General features: G+C 35.5%; 1 protein-coding gene across 1 annotated transcript in view; it reads right to left on the minus strand.

Annotated features, from left to right (window-relative positions):
• CCDC172 (coiled-coil domain containing 172) overlaps window positions 1-20,578 on the minus strand; it is a 47,121-nt gene extending 26,543 nt beyond the window's left edge. The window contains exons 1-4 of the mRNA XM_033130983.1: window positions 20,441-20,578; window positions 20,148-20,233; window positions 3,219-3,335; window positions 1,878-2,043 (exon numbers count right to left, since the gene is read on the minus strand). Coding sequence (XP_032986874.1) covers window positions 1,878-2,043; window positions 3,219-3,335; window positions 20,148-20,233; window positions 20,441-20,519 — 448 coding nt within the window. The 5' untranslated portion in view covers window positions 20,520-20,578. The remainder of the gene's footprint in view (window positions 1-1,877; window positions 2,044-3,218; window positions 3,336-20,147; window positions 20,234-20,440) is intronic.
• Between the last annotated feature and the right edge of the window lie 268 nt (window positions 20,579-20,846).

Here is a 20,846-nt window from a genome sequence, read left to right on the forward strand (position 1 = left end):
TATAATTTTCTTCTACACCTATGGTTTTTAAATAGCAGTACACATCAATATCACCTAAAGGAATTTAAAAAAATTAGGTTCCCTATCCTCACCCACACGGATTCTGATTCAGTATGTCTGGGATGAGAGTCAAGCATTTAATATCTTTTGAGCTTCCCAGATGTGCACCTATGGTTAAGAACCTTTGTCCTACACTCTCTACCCACAGCAATTTATCTATGAGAACCTCATTTCCTTCATCTATAAAATGAAACTAATTTAAAATATAATCCCCATATTTTTGAGGCCTTAATTATGTGCCAGGCAGCATTTTGCCGCTTAAATATTCTTTCATTGAATCCTCACAACAACCTTATTAATTACATTATCCCCGATCTTTACAGATAAGGAAACTGAGACAAAGAAAAGTGAAGCATCTTGTCCAAAAATCACATAGCTGTTAAGTCGTGAAATTAAGATTTAAATTCAATTGACTTTAGCATTTATAGCCTTTAGGATGGTGATTTTTATATGGCATACGCTAATAAATATTACTTATAATAACAATTGTCATATGCAAAGCACAATAAATTATTCATCCCGATAGCTCTAAGTCAATACAAATGTTAAATGTGTTTACTATTCCCTATTTACTAAAGGCATCAAAGCAACAGTATATTTTACAAAGTCTTCCATGAAAAACTCATTTTCCATTTAATATCATTTATATTTTCATTTTCTACTTCCTCAACTCCCATTGGCTCCTCAATCTATTACTACCAGTTTTCTACCACTCTATGATACTGCTCTTGACATCTTCTGAATATCAAATTCATGTCCTATTTTGATTCATACTCTTCTAAGGAAAATTTTTTTCACTTTTAGTTTTTAAAAATTACTCTCTTCTGGTTCTCTCCTTGCCCTCTTCAACTACTATAATTCCTTTCTCTTCCTTTCTTTAAATGCTATGCTTTCCTAGTTTCCGTCTTTGGTCTTTGCTCTGCCTCTATGCTCCCTTTACTTGTTCCCTCAGAATGATGTCACCAGCTTCTCTGGATTCAGTCCCAAACCTAATACTCTAGCTCTGATCTTTCTTATCACCTTCACAGCCAAATTTCCACCTGCCACCTGGGCATTGCCACCTGTTTATCCCCTAAACATCTCCAACTAAAAATACTTAAAGTGAAGCTCAATCTTTTTGTACAGAAAAGGCTATAGTTTAGAAAGGCTTCTCCATCTCTGCTCTTCTGGTACCATATTCTACCAAACTGCTGAAATCTGAAAACTGTGATTCATCATTGACTTTCTCAATTTCTGTTTACATTCATCAGTGATCAAGTCCTTTCATTCTTCCTAAACATCTAACTCACTCTCTCCATTCCTTGGCAACTTCTTTAATTCAGGATCTTATCACAGACTGCAATAACCTGCATTCTAGTGTTCCTGAAATGAAATTCTCCTCACCCCACCGTGTAACCTTGTTTCCTACTAGTTTAAACTGGATTGACAGTAAAATGAGTATCATAGCACTAGTCTTACCCCCATAAAAGCTTTTATAACACTGTACTATAAATATCTCCTTACAGATTTGATTCTCCCACTTTTTAGTTTAATATCCTAAGGACCTAGAACAATGCCTGTCACAGAACAGATAGTAAATATTTGATTATTGAATGAATGACCAAATGTTTATGTCACACCTATAATATTTCTAAAGAATTTGAAATTGCTAACAAAAGATACATATCCATCAGGGCAATTAAGATAAAATTAAAAGGACAGCTATGCAATAGCCCAATTTGCTTATTGATAGAGTTAAATTTCTGGAAAGTCCATTGATTCAAACTAAGCTATTTTCATTAATGCCAGATAAATGAGGTAATATTATGTATTCATACCCATTTTCAAAATGTTTGCTTGGTTTTCTAAGTCAGATATTTCAATCTTAACATTTTTCTTCATCAAAAGCTCTCTTTTCTTTGTTATTTCATACTCATTATTGAAGTCTGAAATTTCCTTAATAAATTTTTCCTCTTCCTCTGTCACTTTTTTCATTCTACCCTCCTAAAAAACAGAAACAAAAGATCAAATGCAGGTGGTAATTGCAATAATATCTTTCTTTAGTGATTTAAAATGCAAACATTTGAAATTTTTAACAAAATATAATATTATACTTCTTGGTTTTATCACAAAGATGCTTTATTCCTCCAGCAATATTAATAAAACACTAAAGTTATTATGTAATAACTACCATTTTCACATGAAAGATTTATTCTTAATGTTTTGGGAAAATTATTGATGTAGAAATTCTACCACTCATTGTTATAAATGTGTTTGTACATTAAACTTATAACCATATACGCCATTTTGTCATTGCAATATAAATTCAGTGGTAAAATAATTCAATGACCAAACCTGGAAATAAAAATCTATACTCAAATAAATTACTGCCTGATAGAAAAAAAAAAGGGAAAAATAAACAAAGAGGGAAATCCAAGGAAATCTACTGAAATGTATAAAATGAAGGTAAAATTATATATTCACTTCAAATTTAATTCTAAATAATAGTTTACATTTTATGAAATATCAATATGTAATATAAATAAGAATTTCCAAAAACTTTGGACAATGCTAGAACTTAAACTTTACTATATTTTTCTTTTTTTTCTAAGAAATGTAAACTAATTATGAGCTACATTTGGAAACTGGTCGTGTTATTTATAAACCACTGACAGTTGATTTTGTTGACTTCAGATATATATTTTTAGTATTTTAAAATGTATTTTCTTTGAAATGTCCATTAATTACAAGTCATATTCCTAAATTGGCCCTGTCATTTAAAACTACTGTGTCTGCTGGCTCTGACTTATGATAAAGAGATAAATAAAATCTATCCTTTTACCCACATCCATAAATATGCCTAAAGTGTGAACCTCTCTGCTTTTCAAAAGCATTAAAACCAATGTCTAGAAGCCTGAGCAATTCAAATCAGTTTCACTGTTTCTTTTATGCTTATTACAATTGCAAATAATTTCTATATTGCATCCCTGCCAATAGAATTCTTTAAAACTATATTATTCTACCAATTGGTTTTAAATAGCACTGAATACTTTTCCATATCTGAACAGGACTATCTGCCAATATGCATATGGATAATTTTCTAAAAGTACACCTAAGTGTATTTAAATACTTTTGATACAGTTAATGAAATAGATTTTTCTAAGTGGCTGGAGACTTACAAAGGTTTGGAGAAGCATATTCCTTTGGTTTGTAATTTCACTGCACTGTCTTTCTAAGGCATTTTCATGAGTTTTCAAAAGCTGTAAGATGAAGGATTTTTCAGAAAACTCCTGAACCTTAAAATGAAAAGCAGAAATCAGAATGAAACAACTAGACACTTTAGGATACCTGAGTCAAAAGAACAGACCTGTATAGTATAAAACATTTTCTGTATTATCTTCAAAATGCAAAATATAATGCACACTAAACATCTTACTTTATATGCACTATCTTATAATATTTTATAAGTGCTTTATAATTACAACTTTTATAATCTCTTCCCCCAATAAGACTATAGTCTCCTCAAAGGCAGAGAATTTGTTTTCTTTCTCCTTTCCAATATCTAGCACATTTCTTAGCTTAGGTACTAAAGGTTTTTGACAACACACACTGAAATCTGCTTCAAGACAGCTTGTTTCAAAGAACAAGTTTCTATTTTCATCACTTATATGAGGAAGGTATGGATGAATAAGTCATGTATAAAATATGACTAATAAAATAATGAGGTAAAACCTACAAACCATAAGCAAAAACCCAATCCCATGACTATAGTTATACTAAATAAAACACAAATCTGCTCAAATCCTCAAATGGGTTTTGAAAGCTCATTTTTTATTTGGGTACCTCATTTGGTTGTAACTAGCAAAAGATACAATAAACATTAATATTAGATATGTAAGTGTTATTTCATTTGGGCCATAAAGAATAGCATCTCCTGAGACCATGAATACTGAAATAAAAGTCAGGAAGTTATAATATATAAAAGCTAAAAATAATGCTGGACTGGAAATAGTCTTTCCACTACCACTTTCGGTACTAGCCCTCATAAGAAAGCATCACTTCTAGTTTGGTGTTGTTCCCATTTCCACAGAGAGAAAAAGAAAAGGAAATAAATTCAACTTAAATTGCAGAGAGCAAGATTTGTGTTAGCTGTAAGAACTTCCTCAAGGTGAGAGACAGGATGTGAAATCTCTGTCCCAGAAGATATGGACAGTAAAGAGCTGAGACACAGTCTCGTCCAGAGGCAATGGGTTAGCCATTTGGAAATGAGATGGCTCAAAAGTCCTACACATATTGGCATTAGAAAAACTAGCCAAAATAAAACAGAAAATACGATCTTACATTTATATATTATCATAGCACATCTGCCCACACCTTCAGTACCTGGTGCTAGTCTCATCAATTCTGTCTTAAGAAAGACATTGATAGAGACAGATCAGAGAGGTGACATTTACATGACCGAAGGAATTCAGAAAGGACTTTTAAAATTGGGGGAAGGGAGAATGGGGCAGTAGTATTTTACTGTCTGACAGAAATTAGAAAACACGTGTCCAGATCTATAAAAATCATAGAAATTAGTAACAATGGCAAACAAGAATATAATCATGAATTCTATCACATTTACTTCGAATAAAAAAATACAACGAAAAAACACTTCAGAGCTATTTAGTATTTATTATGTAAATGAGAATAAAACGAGTTCCAGAAAAGTCAAATACCTTACAAAGGTTATTAATTAGAGGAAAACCCAGGACTAAAACGCAGGTCTTCTGGCTTCCTTTTTTCTAAATCATGATGTTAACATGGAAATATTAGAACTACTTCAAAGAAATCGATATTTCTGGAACTAAAAAGGGACTTTAGTCTCTGAGAATAGTATAAATTGAAAGTATACAAGTTTAAGAAAAAAAATTATCAAATACTAGGTCCATCAAAGCTTATTAAGAGAAGGTTGCTTGCAGTATATGTCTAAGCTACAGAATTGCTATTATTGATAGTATCCATGAAAACCTGCAAAAATGCTTTGAGACCATATACTGGACTGGATAAATTTTGGTTTCATTTAATAAGGCAGTTCATGTATTACACCTTTCAGAATCCAAATTCCTGAATTCTGATTCTGTTTCTGTCACTGATCTGTTGTAAAAAAACCTGAGTGGAAATCCAAAAATTATGAAACTATTACTTATCAAATTAAGAAGTATTTTAAAATAAAGAATATTAAAGAAAGGTATTAGACATATTGGCATTGAATTAGAATATTTTATCACGACCTGAAAAATGAAAACTATATAACCCAAAGTGAAAAGCAGACAGCTGTTCAAAAGTTTTATAAGAAGGTCACCCTATAAGTTTCCTTTTCCCCTAAAATCCTGTATGAATTATCCATTTTGAGATCTTTTCTGCTTCTTTGTTTTTTTATTAGTCTACTTTTCTTCTTCATTTCCACGTTCTTATACTCTGTCTTTATCCTTTACTTCCACATTTTTCTCTTTTAATCAACGTAAACAATCCCAGAAAGTCAACTACAAAAAAATTACAGTAACAATGATTTTTAAATTTACTCAGGATATGTGAGAAAAACATTTAATACAAAAAGGAATTGGCAAGTAGGGAAAACAGCATAATAGAGAAAGAAGCAGGAATTTGGGACAGCTCAAGTCAGGAAGGTCGAGAAAGAATAGATCCTACAACGTGCTGAGGACAGCAGCAAGTTAGGGTTGCAGAAGCTACATGGGGTCTAATGCTAATAGAGAGCCTACCTATTTTAAGGGACTAAAGGGACAAAAACTTTTTGATCTGCCCAGTTCCTCTCTACCAAGTGTAAATTAGTAACTCTTAAGAACTAAAATAGCTTTTCACGACCACCTATTTGCAGAATGTTTCTCATTGCTCCTTTTGTTCTTTCTGCTATCACAACTAATTTCTTAAATTATTTTTTACATTCTTGTGTTTGAAAACCAGACTTACTGATATGTAAAATTTAGGTAAACATTCCAAACATAACCCTGAACATACTGATAGGATTACAAGATGAGGTCATTTCACAGAATAAATTATCATCAGAAACCTCTTACCTCTCTTTTGTTGCAAAAGTGATGGGTGGGGATCAGAATTAAGAAGACAGAAGAAGAGGTGTAAAATCATGACTTAAATATTTTTGAAACTACTGACTCTAAGTTACCCAGCGATCCTAAGGGAGTACAAACAATAAAAATAAGAGTGGAAGGTTCCTAGCAGTGGTACTACAAATTTCTTTCTCCTCTCTCTCCCTCCTATGACTACAAATGAAGAAATAATATTTGCATGCAGCGTTAAAGCTACATTGTAGAATCAAATAGCCAAGCTTTGTCAGAAAATATTGCTGCTTTTGGAAAATTTTAATTTATAGCAGTGCCAACACTCTGGTTAATTCTGCTTCTCTCAGCAATAAAGGTTTTTTTTTTCCTTTCCCTATTTTATTCCTTGTAGGATATTTGATTTTTCAACGGCGCTTACAGTTTTCTCACTGAGCTGCCTTATCTGGTCAACTAGGTCAGTTTCAGCAGAGCCATGATTTGTGACTCTCTACTACTCTTGCTGCCTGGGTGCCTTTAGGTATTTTTCTACCAGAAGAACTTGAAAATTGAAAATGACTGAGGATTTTAAATTAATGTTTGGGTCCAAGTAAGCAAAACACAAAGCTACTCTTCTTGTGGTTGCTGTTATTTAAAATAATCTCAGCCTTTAGAAACTGACATTTTGCTGATTAAATGCTCTGCCAATAGTATAACAGGCAACTTTACATAAAAAAACCACACCAAAACAAAACAACATAGAGTTATGCAGAAAATTTCACACTTGTAAGATCATAGTGATTGGGGAAAGAATGTGTTTATTATGACTATGATAAAAGACATTTTAAACACTAGAGTACATCAATGAATATGGTATCAGTAACACAGATAAAGGTTTTTCAAAGAATAGATGTATTTTTTATAAATACATTTCCTCACCACAGATGCAATGCCTAAGGAATAACTCATCGTGACACAGTAATCCTAATATAGAAAGTAAGGAAGGATCAATATTAGGAAATATTAGTCTTCACTCGTTATTCCCTCTCCAATCTTATCTTCTACCAGTCTCCTCAATCATTCCTCTCCAGCCACACCGCCCTCCTTGTTATTCCTGGAACACACCACGCATACTCCCCCGCCAAGGCCGTGGCACTGACGGGTCTCTGCCTGGAGCTCTCTTTCCCCAGATTCTTCATGTAGTTCATTCCTTTACCTCAGTCAGGACTTTGCTCATCTCTCACCTTTTCACAGAGGGTTATCAGGATGCCTGATACAAACACTACTATATAAGTTTGTTCTGGAAGTTCCTGTTAATGCAATAGGGCAAGAAAAAGGAATAAGATATAATTATCTAAAAATCTGATAATCTCTCTCTTTTGTTGTTTGGGCAAATGTCATTATTAGATACCTAATAAATCCAAGAAAATCTATCGAGAAACTGTACTGTTAGAAATAAAAAAAGAGCTCAGTAAAGAGGCTAGTAACAAATACCGAAAACTAAGTATCTTTTCCGGTTACGCAGAGGAAAAAAACATGAAAAAGATCCTATTCACAATAGCAAAAACAACATAAACAAAACACACACTTAACAAGAAATACAAAAGAGCTCATAACAAAGGAAAAAGAGAACCTTTTAGAGCAACAATCTGAGCTATTTTCCTATTGTGGTGGTCACATAGCTCCCATTCTTTCTTTTTTTCTGTCTTCTCATGGCTATGAATATTAAACCAAATCAAGACAATAAACATTCATTCCCATCTTTTGACCTGGGAGTTTTCTTTCTCATATAACTGTACATTGCCTTTAATTAAAGGAGAAACTGAACTATATTTAAAGCCATGTAACTAGTCGGAATCAAAGCAGCTGAGGTAGGTAGCCTTTCAACTTACCTTGAAATATTAATTCAGGCAATAGCAATGCGTAAGACCACATCAGTACCAAAGACTACATGAGAAATTCTTTCCAGTAGCACTCAGATCATAGGCATAGCTGTAGGTAAGTAGTTGGCCTTTGACCTCTTCCCTTCACTTTTTCTGAACCCATCTGGTGTTCCAAAGGCCATAGCCAACCTAAATCTACCTTCCTCAAAATAACCACCATTACCCCAAACTATTCTTCCCTTTTCCTCAAATAAAACTCCCATTCCCAGAGAACTGCTGATTAGGGAATGAGTAGTAAAGCAGAAATACTGATAGGCCAAGAACATTCTCTAAGGATAATTCTTAAACTGAAAGACTCTTACCAGGCAGATACTTTGAAATACGGTGACTTCTGTGTTATTTGACAACTCAGGAGGCAATACCTAATCTTACCTATCACCGTATCTTCTTATTCTGTCAGGATATAAAATAATGGGATGCTGAGGGTAGTAATTTTTCATGTACTGTTTTTAATAGAACGATAAAATGTCACAGATGCCTTAAAATATACATTTCCCCCTCATAATAGAAAATTTGGCACATGAGCAAGAAAAGATCATCCCTCAGTCAAGTATACTACAAGAACACCAGAAACTCGGTTGGGGATATTCACATCAACTTGTCAACCAGCAGCTTTAGCTTTAAGAAGACAGTTCATTCTTCAAGAACTCAAGAAAACAAGAATGGTACCTTGAACAATTTATGTACTGTATCTTTTGCAACAGTCTACGTCTTAACAGTTCTCACAGCATAATGACATAAACCCTATCTAAAAAAAATACTGTTAACAGAAGAGAAAAAGAGAATTACCTGAAAGACTACAGAGAAAAAAATACTGTCTCTCTCTATAATATTTCATACAGGGTACAAAAAAAACTGTTAATCAATTACTTGATGTCCTCAAGAGTACGCAAAGTTATGTCCACTAAAAAACAAGAGCAATGAAGACTTAAGAAAGATAAAAAACAACAAAAACAAACAAAAAAACCCCACAAGTTGAAGGGCCAGCTTGGTGGCTCAGGTAGTTAGAGCTAGGGTGCTCCTAACTCCGAAGGCTGCTGGTTCGATTCCCACATGGGCCAGTGGGCTCTCAACCACAAGGTTGCCAGTTCAATTCCTTGACTTCCGCAAGGGATGGTGGGCTCCGCCCCCTGCAACTAAGATTGAACACGGCACCTTGAGCTGAGCTGCAGCTGAGCTCCCGGATGGCTCAGTTGGTTGGAGCGCATCCTCTCAACCACAAGGTTGCTGGTTCAACTCCTTCAAGGGATGGTGGTCTGCGCCCCGTGCAACTAACAACAGCAACTGGACCTGGAGCTGAGCTGCGCCCTCCACAACTAAGACTGAAAGGACAACAACTTGAAACTGAACAGCACCCTCCACAACTAAGACTGAAAGGACAACAACTTGACTTGGAAAAAGCCCTAGAAGTACACACTGCTCCCCAATAAAGTCCTGTTCCCCTTCCCCAATAAAATCTTAAAAAAAACCCCAAAAACCACAAGTTGAGATTAAAATTAAAAGAAGACAGAAAATTAAAGAACTGTAAAAAAGTAAGACATTGATACAATTTAAATTTGCAGAGTATTAAATAACAGAACCAACACTGCAAAAAAAGGGAATCAGTGATGTAAAGTAGAAAAAGTTGTACAAGACTGCTGAGAACCAGCAATAACAGAAGATAAGAAATTCAGAGAACGAAGATCTAAGCTGTAAGAAATAGGGCATTTGGGCGGCTGGTTGGCTCAGTTGGTTAGAGCGCAATGCTCATAAGACCAAGGTTGCCGGTTTGATTCCCACATGCACCAATAAGCTGCACCCCCCACAACTAGATTGAAAACAATGACTTGACATGGAGCTGATGGGTCCTGGAAAAACACACTGTTCCCCAATATTCCTCAATTAAAAAAAAGAAACAGGGTATTTCTAAAAGAAAAGAATATAATAGTTGAGGTTAAAATGTGAGGTTCATCCTTGCTTCAGACAAAATTAATATCTATGTACAAATTTGGAATTATAAGGATACTAAAACTACAAGCAACCAGAGAAGAAAAATGAAACAAAAGAGGTTACCTAAAACAATTTTTTTTAAAATCCAGGCTGACTTTAATTTCTCTTCTGCATTGAAAAATTTTAGTGCTAATAGTGCCAGATCCATAGTTTTCTAAAAACAGGTTTGAGTTAAGAATTCTTTATATAGGCAAACTTTCATTCAAGTATAAATAGAAATTTCAAAATATTAATGGCTTAGAAAATCCACTATGTGCATATTCTTCCTGAAAACTTACTCAAACATAGACTCACCAAAAGACAAATAAAAAATACGAACTCAAGAATGAGGAAGATGAGGCATTAAAGAATTTTATAGTGAACAGTTTTGGTTAATATGGCAGTCTAAGCAAATGTGGGAAGGACCCACTTTGTACTCAGAGAAATGTTGGATAAAATATAACTAATTTAAAATATGTATCATTTACACAGCTAAGCTGAAAACGAGAGAAAGAGAAATCATCATGCCAGAAATCATCATGCTAGAATTCAAGCCCAAGAGATATCTTTGAGATTGGATACAGGCATCAGAGACTAGGGTTTTAAATGCCCACATAAGACCAAAAGTCAAGGTCAGAGGGAGCTGGAACCGGGCTCATTGGATAAAGTCAGGAATCCAGAAGTGTCTATGCCAGTTATGCAAGTGGAGTAACAAAATTCCATCCAATGGCTTAAAAATGTAAAATGTAGCATATAAGTGATCTGCCTCGATTGATCCATAAGTGGAAGAGGAGTCATACCTGAGAAACTTCAATACCAAGCTTGAACTGCTCACAGACACGAGAATCAAATATCTCTTAACCATGCAGTGCAGAAGTTTTGAACTCAGAAATTAGCCTAAAAACTGGTCCTGAACAAGTAAAACCTGCAAGGCCCTGGCAGCAGGGGTGAAACTGCTCGAGGGACAGCTTTTATATCAAGGGAGTATGTGGGATTCCGAATTAGAAAAGCCCTGCTAAAGATAAGTTCACAATAAAAAATGTTCAAGCTCATAAGAAAATGAACCACCCTCTAAGAAAGTCATGAGATGAAATAAGCAGAATTTACAGAAGAGGAAAACAGAAAATCCTATGAGAAAAGTTTCCAATTAATTTATTCACTCAATATTGTGTATTTAACACGTACTGTTCTAGATACCAGGAATAATGGTTGTGTCCAAAATAGATAATTTGTATTCCCTGTGGAGTTTACATTCCACTGAGGGGAGACAAATAATAAACAGATCAATGTAAAATACATCAAGAGAATTAAGTGCTACAAAGAAAAAGCAGTATAAAGAATAGAGGTAGAGATGGGAGGAGGTGATGCTGTTTTGTATATGGAGGTCAGAGAATTCTTTACAGTCACCATTCTCAAACTTTTTGGTCTTTCAGACTTTAGCATCTTAAAAAATTATTGACTTGTTTTTGTTATATCAATATTTTCTGTATCAAAGATCACAACGGAGAAAATTTAAAAACGTTTAATTCATTTAAGAATAATACTAAACCCACTGTATGCTAAAATAATTTTCTTGAAAAAAATAGTATTTTCCAAAACAAAAAACAAATAGTAGGAAGAGTTGCATTTACATTTTTTGTAAATCTCTTTATTGTCTGGTTTAATAGAAGACACCTGGATTCTCATATCTGCTTCTGTATTCAACATTTTGTAATACTGTGTTTTTTGGTTGAAGCAGTTGAGAAAATCCTGGCCTCATACAGATGTGTAGTTGGAAATGGAAGGGGTATTTTAATACCCTTTTCAAATGATTGTGCATATTCTTCTTTGATACTACAGCCAAACTTGACAAGTGGGAATTCCTTAAAATTTAGTTGCAGTGTGCAATCTGAAGGCATTTCAATGAACTTTTCGTCCTCTATTAAAATAAAATCCATTGGTCTATCCTGTGCTCTGAATGGGTCTTTGATCCATGCACAATTTTGCAACATTATGCACTGGTCCTTTGGAAAATACTGCTTCACTGAATTATGCAGATCCTCCACATGTTGATACATTTCGTGATACAGTACTAAAAAACGTTCATTACTACCACCAACAAACTCATTAGAAAAATGTTTAAGTACTTAGCAAACTTCAAGCTTACAGTGACAGGGAGTCACTGTACAAATTACAGTATAGAATGAGTCTCCCACAATTTGAATGCTTGTTTAAAAGGCTGAATGTTATCATTGGTAAAGTAACAACAACACAACCACATCAGTTGTTTGCCTTGAAATGTCAGGGTCACTTTGTTCATTTTTGAGAAAATTTTGCCAAATACTCGAGTTTAAATAACCAGTTTGTCAATTACTCAAGTAAAAATGGGGTTTCAGAAAAAGAATAGCTAGTTCACACCACAATTCCAACCACTGCCCAAGTACTCTCCCTGAGACAATCACTGTACTTTGGAATACAGAGGTGTTTAATGTGAACGTCTTATTTCATCACACACAACACTGGAAACACATATACTCAATGGTCAGCTTCAAAGTAGTATTTTTTACACTTTAGTCAAGGTCATACAGTGAAACTGGTAGGTTTTGGTTTTTCACTGTGAGTGGACGACAGTGAAGAAGACAATGAATAGCACAGTTTGGTGCCACTGCCTTGATTTGTGTTAAGGGACCAACAATGTTACCATTGCCTTTGCACCATCAGTGTGTATGTCAGAACAGTGAAAATCACAAGTAATGCCTTTGTATTGTTAAGAGAATAGTTTAGCCTCACAGACTTTCTGAAAGTCTCGGGGACACCTATGGATGTACAGATCACACTTTGAGAACTTCAGCACTAAAGTGGCAAATGAGCAGAGACCCAAGGTAATCAACCATCAAGATTTGCACAGGACTCTGCATGTTAGAACAGAGGGTCTCACATTCCAGTAGAATAGGTGGCCGCTCTACGGCACTAGGAGAGACCCAAAGAAAGTGAATGTGCCTAAAACACTAATAGCTGAGAAAACAAGCATTTCAGGCAAAGGACTGCAAAGGCCCTGAGGTCAGAGAATGGCTGGTTTACTCAAGAACAAAAGAACCCATTACACACTCCTAGCAAATCAGATTATCCCCGGGCAGGTGAGCTACTAGAAAGTGCCAGCTCTATACTAAAAGGACATCTGGTGATCTCTTTCTGCTATTTCCACATTTTAGATAATCATTCATGACAAATTCACGTCATTATTCATGACAAAGGTGATAAAGCTTTCTTTATACAATTACATAGAGAAGATTAAAAGTAATTACACACTTTTTTGAAAAATGACAACATCATCAAGTATTTTGAGTTTAGTAATTGGGTTAGTTAGGTTAATATAGTTGAAGTTGCTTGATGTCAAGTCTCGAATTAAATCAGAAATTTGTTATATAATTTACTTGTCAATTATTCATGGTGTGATTTAGAAGTTGCTCAATGAATGTTTGTTGAATGAATATTTATCCAATGTGTGATTGGAGACATTTAGGAGGTAAGGAATACAGTTAATTGATTTTCCAAGAAATCACAAGTCAAACGGTAAACTTCTTAAAAGGCATTCTTTTGTGCTGCATAGTTCTTATGAGGCTAATAAACCAAATTTTAATCTTGTGCTTTCTGCATACTGAACCACAAACATGTTGTTCTTCAATTAAAGGACCATTCTCTCAGTTTCCAAAAAGAAGCTTTCTTTTGTTCAAAACATTTCTAACATTTCAGGCTAAACAATTTATGCGGAGTAGCTCCTTAAAAAGTAAAAAAGAAATAGAGACACGCTGGTAGATTTTACAATTAGAAGCAGTACAGTAGATTTTCCACTTTGTGGATCTTAAGTCAGAAAGTGTGCAACTTTTGTGATTTAGAAGCACCTGCAAACAGAAAGGCTATCTGGCATAGTATTACAGAGTTTGCTCTAAACTGCTATTAACGTGAAATATTTTTTGGATTTTCTTAAGATCATGAAAACAAAGTTGAGAAAAAGGAGTCCAATAAATGCTATGTATGATATTTTTCACTTCATTTAGAAATATGATCATTTTAGTTCAATTACCATGGAGACTGCTACTTCTCAGAGACCATCTCCTCCTAAAAGAACTGTAACCACGCACATGACCATTAAGTGACTCATGTCAAGTATAAATGTGCCAAATGGCCAATAAGTACCTGAAAATATATTCATGTTATTAGGGAACTGGAAACATAAACCAAAATGAGATAGCACCTCACACCCAAAGAGATGGCTATAAAACAAACATAATTCCCCAAAAACAAATGAACAAAAACAAAAAAACCCAGCAAGTAACAAGTGTTGGAGAGGACATAGAGAAATTGGAACCCTCTTACATTGCTGGTGGGACTGTAAAATGGTGCTGCTGCTATGGAAACAGTCTGTCATTTCCTCAAAAAGTTAAACCTGAAATTACCACATGACCCAGAAATTCTACTCCTAGAGAATCAAAGGTTAGTTTTCAAATATGTAAGTCAATAGTTTCCCAATATTGTTTAAGCCATTTTAAACTGAATTTCTGTTATTTGTAACCAAGAATACCCTAAACTGCGTCAACATAAGAAACATCCAAACCTGTAGAGAATTTTTATGAGTTTATTTGACCCAAACGGACAACATGCCAGGGAACAAGATCTCAAATACTCCCAGGAATGACAGTTTCCCAGTTTCTTTTATACATTTGGAATTAAGGAGAGGATACAATGAAGATTACATGAAGGTGGGAGGAAGCAAGGTGGAGATTCAATTACAGGATAGTTAACAAGATTATGCAACTCTTGAGGGTGGTTCAGCTTCCCAGCCCAGGAGTTTGAAAAAGAGGCATTTCAAAGATGTGTTAACCTAGATGCACAAAAACAATGGACAGGGCTTGCTTAAGGCAAAGATAACCTTTTACTAGGGAAATTCTAGGCCTGAGGCGTGACTACCCACCGTAACCTGCCCAGTTAGGAATTTAAGATCAGATCACCCTGTGAGGTTACTTTCAGTTAAATTTGTTAGAGCCCCTTCTTTGTCCACAACTGATAGAGCCTCCTCTCCAACGAAGGGGTAACCTCTGGCTTGACTCTAAGTACCTCAAGGGCAAAGGCCACGTATTGTTAATGCTAACCTGCTGCCTGACTGATATGGCTCTTTAGTCATGAGTGGCGAAAATGATTACCGGGAAACTTTTCCAAACTCAAGTTATTACCTTGCTGGCATAAAGCTACCTAACTGGTAAAGCAAAAGAACAAGGAAATAAAGCATTCTTATTAATAACTTCATTAAACATGAACTATACTTGTTAAATTTGTTGAAATAAAGCTAGGAGACTACTTTTAGTAAATCATGTCTTCGGTTTCCTGTTACTCTTAGGTTGGTGCAAAAGTAATTGCGGTATACAAAGTTAAAAACAATTGCAAAAACCGCAATTACTTTTCCACCAACCTAGTAAGTCTTCAAACCTTCCTATATCTTCAATGTTTCCTTCTTCCTTCTGTTTATACTATGCTATAGTGGTCTTATATTAGTTTTTGCTCCAAAAGACGCATTAGAGCTGATGGTCCAGCTAGGTCTTATTTTCAGTGAAACACGGCATTACCGAGTAATATTTTTACTGATATAGCCCCTTGGGCAAGGGAAGTAAAAGAAAAAATAAACATATGAAATTACATCAAACTTAGAAGTTTTTTCACAGCATAAGAAACCATCAATAAAACAAAAAGGCAGCCTATTGAATCGGAGAAGATACTTGTCAATGATACATCTGATAAGGGGTTAATATCCAAAATTTATAAAACATTCAGTTCAACACCAACAAAACAAGCAATCCAATTAAAAAACTGGCAGAGGACATGAAGAGACCTTTCGCTAAAGAGGACATACAGATGGCCAACAGACATATGAAAAATTGCTCAACCTCACTAATCATTAGAGAAACAAATAAAAACCACCATGAGATACCACCTCACTCCGGTCAGAATAACTATCATCAACAAATAAACAAGTGCTGGCAAGGTTGTGGAGAAAAGGGAGCCCTGGTGCACTGCTGGTGGGATGGCAGACTGGTGCAGCCTCTATGGAAATCCGTATGGAGGTATCTCAAAAAGCTGGAAATGGAACTACCTTATGTCCAGCAATTCCACTTTTAGGTATGTATCCAGAGAAATCCAAGACGCTAATTCAAAAAAATATATGCACCCCTGTTTATTGCAGTGCTATTTACAATAGCCAAAATTTGGAAACAACCGAAATGCCCATCGGCAGACGACTGGATTAAGAAACTGTGGTACATTTTCCGATGTGGTACTTGGAAACTGTGGTCCTCGTATACAATGGAGTATCACTCGGCTATAAAGAAGAATGAGATCTTATCATTTGCAACAATACAGATGGACCTAGAGAACATTATGCTAAGTGAAATGTCAGTCGGGAAAAGACAAATACCATATGATCTCACTTATATGTGGAATCTAAAGAACTGAATAAATGAGCCAAGTAAACAAAAATAGTCTCAGAGATACAGAGGAAAACCTGATGATTGCTAGATGGAAGTGGGTAGGGATGAGGGAGAATGGGAAGGGATTAAACAGCATAAATCGCTACTACGATACTGCCACAGGGATATGAAAGACAGTTGGGGGAATACAATCAATAATGTTGTGAAGATTTGGTAGGCTGTCAGATGGGCACGTGTCTTATTAGGGAGACCACTTCATGGACGGTGCAGATGCCTGACCACTGTGCTGTACACCTGAAGCTGAAGCTGAATAATGTTCTATGTCAACTATAAGATAATATATATATATATATATATATATATATAGTCATGAGATATGGGGAATAGAGTCAATAGAATTGTAATAGATATATATAATGTCAGAGGGGCTCAATAGATTGGGGGAGAGGAGTTATCACTTTGTGAAGGGTGAAATGTCTAACTTGCATTGTTTTGTACACCTGAAACTAATAAAAAGTTCATAAAATTTGATTATTGTTATGATGTTTACGTAATAAGTTAAAATTGGGAGAAGAAAAAAATAAACATCACCACCTCAGACTTTCCTTCATTTACTTCCTCTTAAGAGACTATGATACTATATTAGGTTTCATATGGTAAGTTTATAAAGTTTAAATGCCCAAATTTTAACTATATACTTTAAAAAAACAAAACTAAAAGAAAACTCTTTTAGATGCTTAAAAGAAGCTACTGATTCTCTGTGAGTCCTTAATTTTGATTTGCACTGTCATCAATAAAACCTTTCCTTGCCCATCACAAGCTCTGGTATATTGGTAAGCATTAATGCAAATCCAGGGCCCGTTCTTGTCTTTCTGTTTTCGTATTACCAAACCTAACCAGGCATGCTGTAGCTGTCCAATTCACAAAGTACTCATACTGTATAATCTGAGACTTTTGCAACCATATATTTTAAAGGACTCATCGAGCCCTGAAAGGCAAATGCTATCATTCAAGTTCTAATTACATGCTACCTAGGTTTTAAAGAACAGAAGAAAAATGAATACTGTACTTCCTAAATACATTTTTTGACCACAGGCAACTTCCAAAATAAACGCCCAGAATATTTTCTGAAGTATCACTATACACGGAGCTGAAGCACTGGCCTATTCAAATTATATTCTAGTTTCTCTTTTTGCTGCTTCTACTTGATAAATTGGTCAATAAATGCCAAGTCAAATATTCAAGTAAATACATTTTCATTGTTATTGGCAGACATATAATTAACTCTGAGAATAAAAAAACAAGAAATCAATTTATGATTACTTCTTCAGTTCTTCCCATCAGTCACTTACGTTATGATTGTGGTTCTACTTTTAAAATCTTTATACACATACATACACACACACCATTTTGACTATATCATAAATCAAATTATTTTAATTACAAATTAGTATTGTATGAACTGTGACCTTCTTCTGTTAATTTTATTAATAAGATGCAATTGCATTATTACCCACGTACATGAGCTGATTAAAAAGCAATACACATTTATGAACCTATACTAATTAGTAATTTCAGCAAATGTTTCTAAACAGTGTTAGGGATTTGCTCTCCTCTCAGGTATAAATATTTGAATCAACATTTTTTATGTACATGTATATATCAACAAATTACATTTCCATTTTCCAGCAAAAGAGGCTGCTAACAAATAAAATACTACAAAGAGCAAACCTAATTTTTTTCAGAGAAGATATTCAAATAGCAATTTTTTTTTTTAACATTTGCTGTCAGGTCAATATCTTCATCAATCTAGGAAAAATACATTTTTGTACAAAAACTTACATAAGTGACCTTCTAAAAATATTGCCCTAAACTCTACGCAAAATTTTCACATACATTATACGTGAATTTCATGGAAAAAAGTTTAAGATGAGCTCAGAAATCTGTTTTAATAAAATATGCTATCGTACTTTCATTATGGTAGTTTGTTTTTACGTTATATACCATGGATAAGTCATGTAACCTCTGGGTTTCCTCCCCTATAAAGGGAGATTAAATGATGGTGCCTTATCACAGAATTCCTGGCAGGATTAAAGGGGTTAATACAGATGTGGTATTTAGATCAGTGCCCAGCATAAAGTAAGTGCTGAATGAGTGGTAGCTATCTACGCATTACCTAACTGTTTTGCCTATTACTTCTAATAGCTTCTAGTTACCAGTCCTCAAAGTATATTGTTTTCTAAAGAAAAAGAAAGCTAAAGTACATCATGACATTTTTAATGCTTTGCCCATCCCATCAGCTTTTAGCATTGTTAACAGCTAGTCTATCTGCTACTCCAGCAAAACAGGACCTAAGATCTTACTGAGTAATGGTTTCAAATTCTATTGTAAAAGACAGCACTCTCCCTATTATCTCATTATTAGCACTCATTAAGTCATTTAAAATGCTAATATATACTAATTGTAGGCATTGGATAAAGGCTGTTGGAATAAAAAAATGGGTAAGAAAAAAATTCCAGCTATATTGCTCACAAAATTGAAAGATACAAACACAAACACAAGTATATATTGTTGCTTAATTGTAAGGTGATGCACTGAATGTTATAATGAAAGAATTTTTCCAAGATGTCCAAGGGAGGGCTTCACACCTGATGCCTGAGCAAGACTTGGAAGAGCAGAAGCTCCCCAGGTAGAGAAAACATCTATAATTACATTATTCAAAACGAGAACTGGAAGTTCCTCAGTGGTAAATTAAGACAGACACATTTTAAGGCAAACAGACTTCCTCAAACAGATTTCCCATTGCACACTGCTTGCTTAGTGATCTTTAGGAGTTGAATAAACATTTTTGTATGACTGTCTGCCCCTGCTCGTAGCAAGGCCTTCATTGTGATATACTTGGATGATGTTCATAGCTCTCATCCTCCCAGAACTCAGAGCGATCTTCTGAAAACCACTTTTATTGCTCTGCTTCCCAATCAAAAACCTGCGATGGTTTCCTCCTCTTCCCAGATATCAGTCCTCTGCTTTGGATGATTTCTCTCCCAATATGCATTAGGTATGTCTCCCTTTCCTTCAGATCCTCCCCTGACCGGAATGTTTCTGTCCTATTAATTTGCCTGTCCAAAACGCATGCTTCAAAATCCTCCTTCAAGAAACCATCAGATTCCCTTGCTTCTATTTAAAACAGCAGAACTTTACAAATGCTGCAGAAAAAGGAGAAATGCTAGTAGAAAAATTATGCTTTTGGATGACAGGCAAGTACAAAATGTGGTAGAGAGTTGAAAAACAAAAGGCAGAGACTCATTTGAAGCTACATTCAATTGTTACATCAACATAGCACACTTCTTAAATTATTTATTATTCAAAATGTACATAGTGCACCAAGTACTTATGGAACAATTATTTTTCCAATGACATTGTCCTCTTTTAAAACGTTAACCATCCCACAACACGGCCAACGAATGCCTTATTACTTAAACTTCTTTCTTTAGGACAAATTCATATTAGAATGGAAGGTGTCACCGGATTCAGAACTTTAAATATTCCCAGGCAACATACAAAATGCTAATCAGGCTAGTAAGCTGCTTCCTACTTGAAGGACAACTAGTTAAATATCTTCCAAAAGTCAAGTTAAAACAGACTTTTTCAAATGATAATGAGCACACTCCACAGGTCAGTACCTTAGTTTCCAACTTGATTTTCTCTTCATTCAGCTCCTCTGTGGCTTTCTTAAGTTTTTCACGGCATCTGTTTATTTCCGACCTGACTGTAATACAAATTAAATCCTTAAACACATCAATGTTTCTCAAGTCCCCATTTCGGTGGCCTGTGAAAAGTCACCTTTCAGCTCTCTGTCCCCTCGACGTGGAAAGCACACCCCCCTAACTGCTCAGTCCACTACGTTGGGGATTTACTTCTGCTCCAAGCTCCGAACTGAAGACGACAAAGGTCCCGTGGAAACGAGCCCACCGACCTTCTCGCATCAAGCGGCGACTCTCCTCCGCCCGCTGCTCCGAGAAGATGATGTGCTGAAACAAGGACTCTAAACTCATCTCCGCACAGGCTCCTGCGGATCCTTTTTTTGCCCTTAAATATTTTATAACCGACTCTGAAGATCCTGGAAAGCACCATAAGAAAGGATTATTCTAAGGCTATTCCCATATCGACGTCCACGTCCAGGTGCCCTGCCCCCAGCAAGGCCGGCCGGAGGCCGAGGCAGGCTGGCGAGAGGCCCCGACGGCCGGGCCGCCGCCCGGGCCGCCCCCTCCCCCCACCCCCGGCCTTTGTGTCCTGTTCTAAGAGACAAACCCCGTTTCTCCCTCTCTCGCGCCCTCGTTCCGCTGGTGAGAACCGCCTCAAACGCGGCCTTTTCCCTGGCG

This window comes from Rhinolophus ferrumequinum, chromosome 16 (genome assembly GCF_004115265.2).
Source record: "Rhinolophus ferrumequinum isolate MPI-CBG mRhiFer1 chromosome 16, mRhiFer1_v1.p, whole genome shotgun sequence".
In the NCBI taxonomy this organism is placed as follows: Eukaryota; Metazoa; Chordata; class Mammalia; order Chiroptera; family Rhinolophidae; genus Rhinolophus; species Rhinolophus ferrumequinum.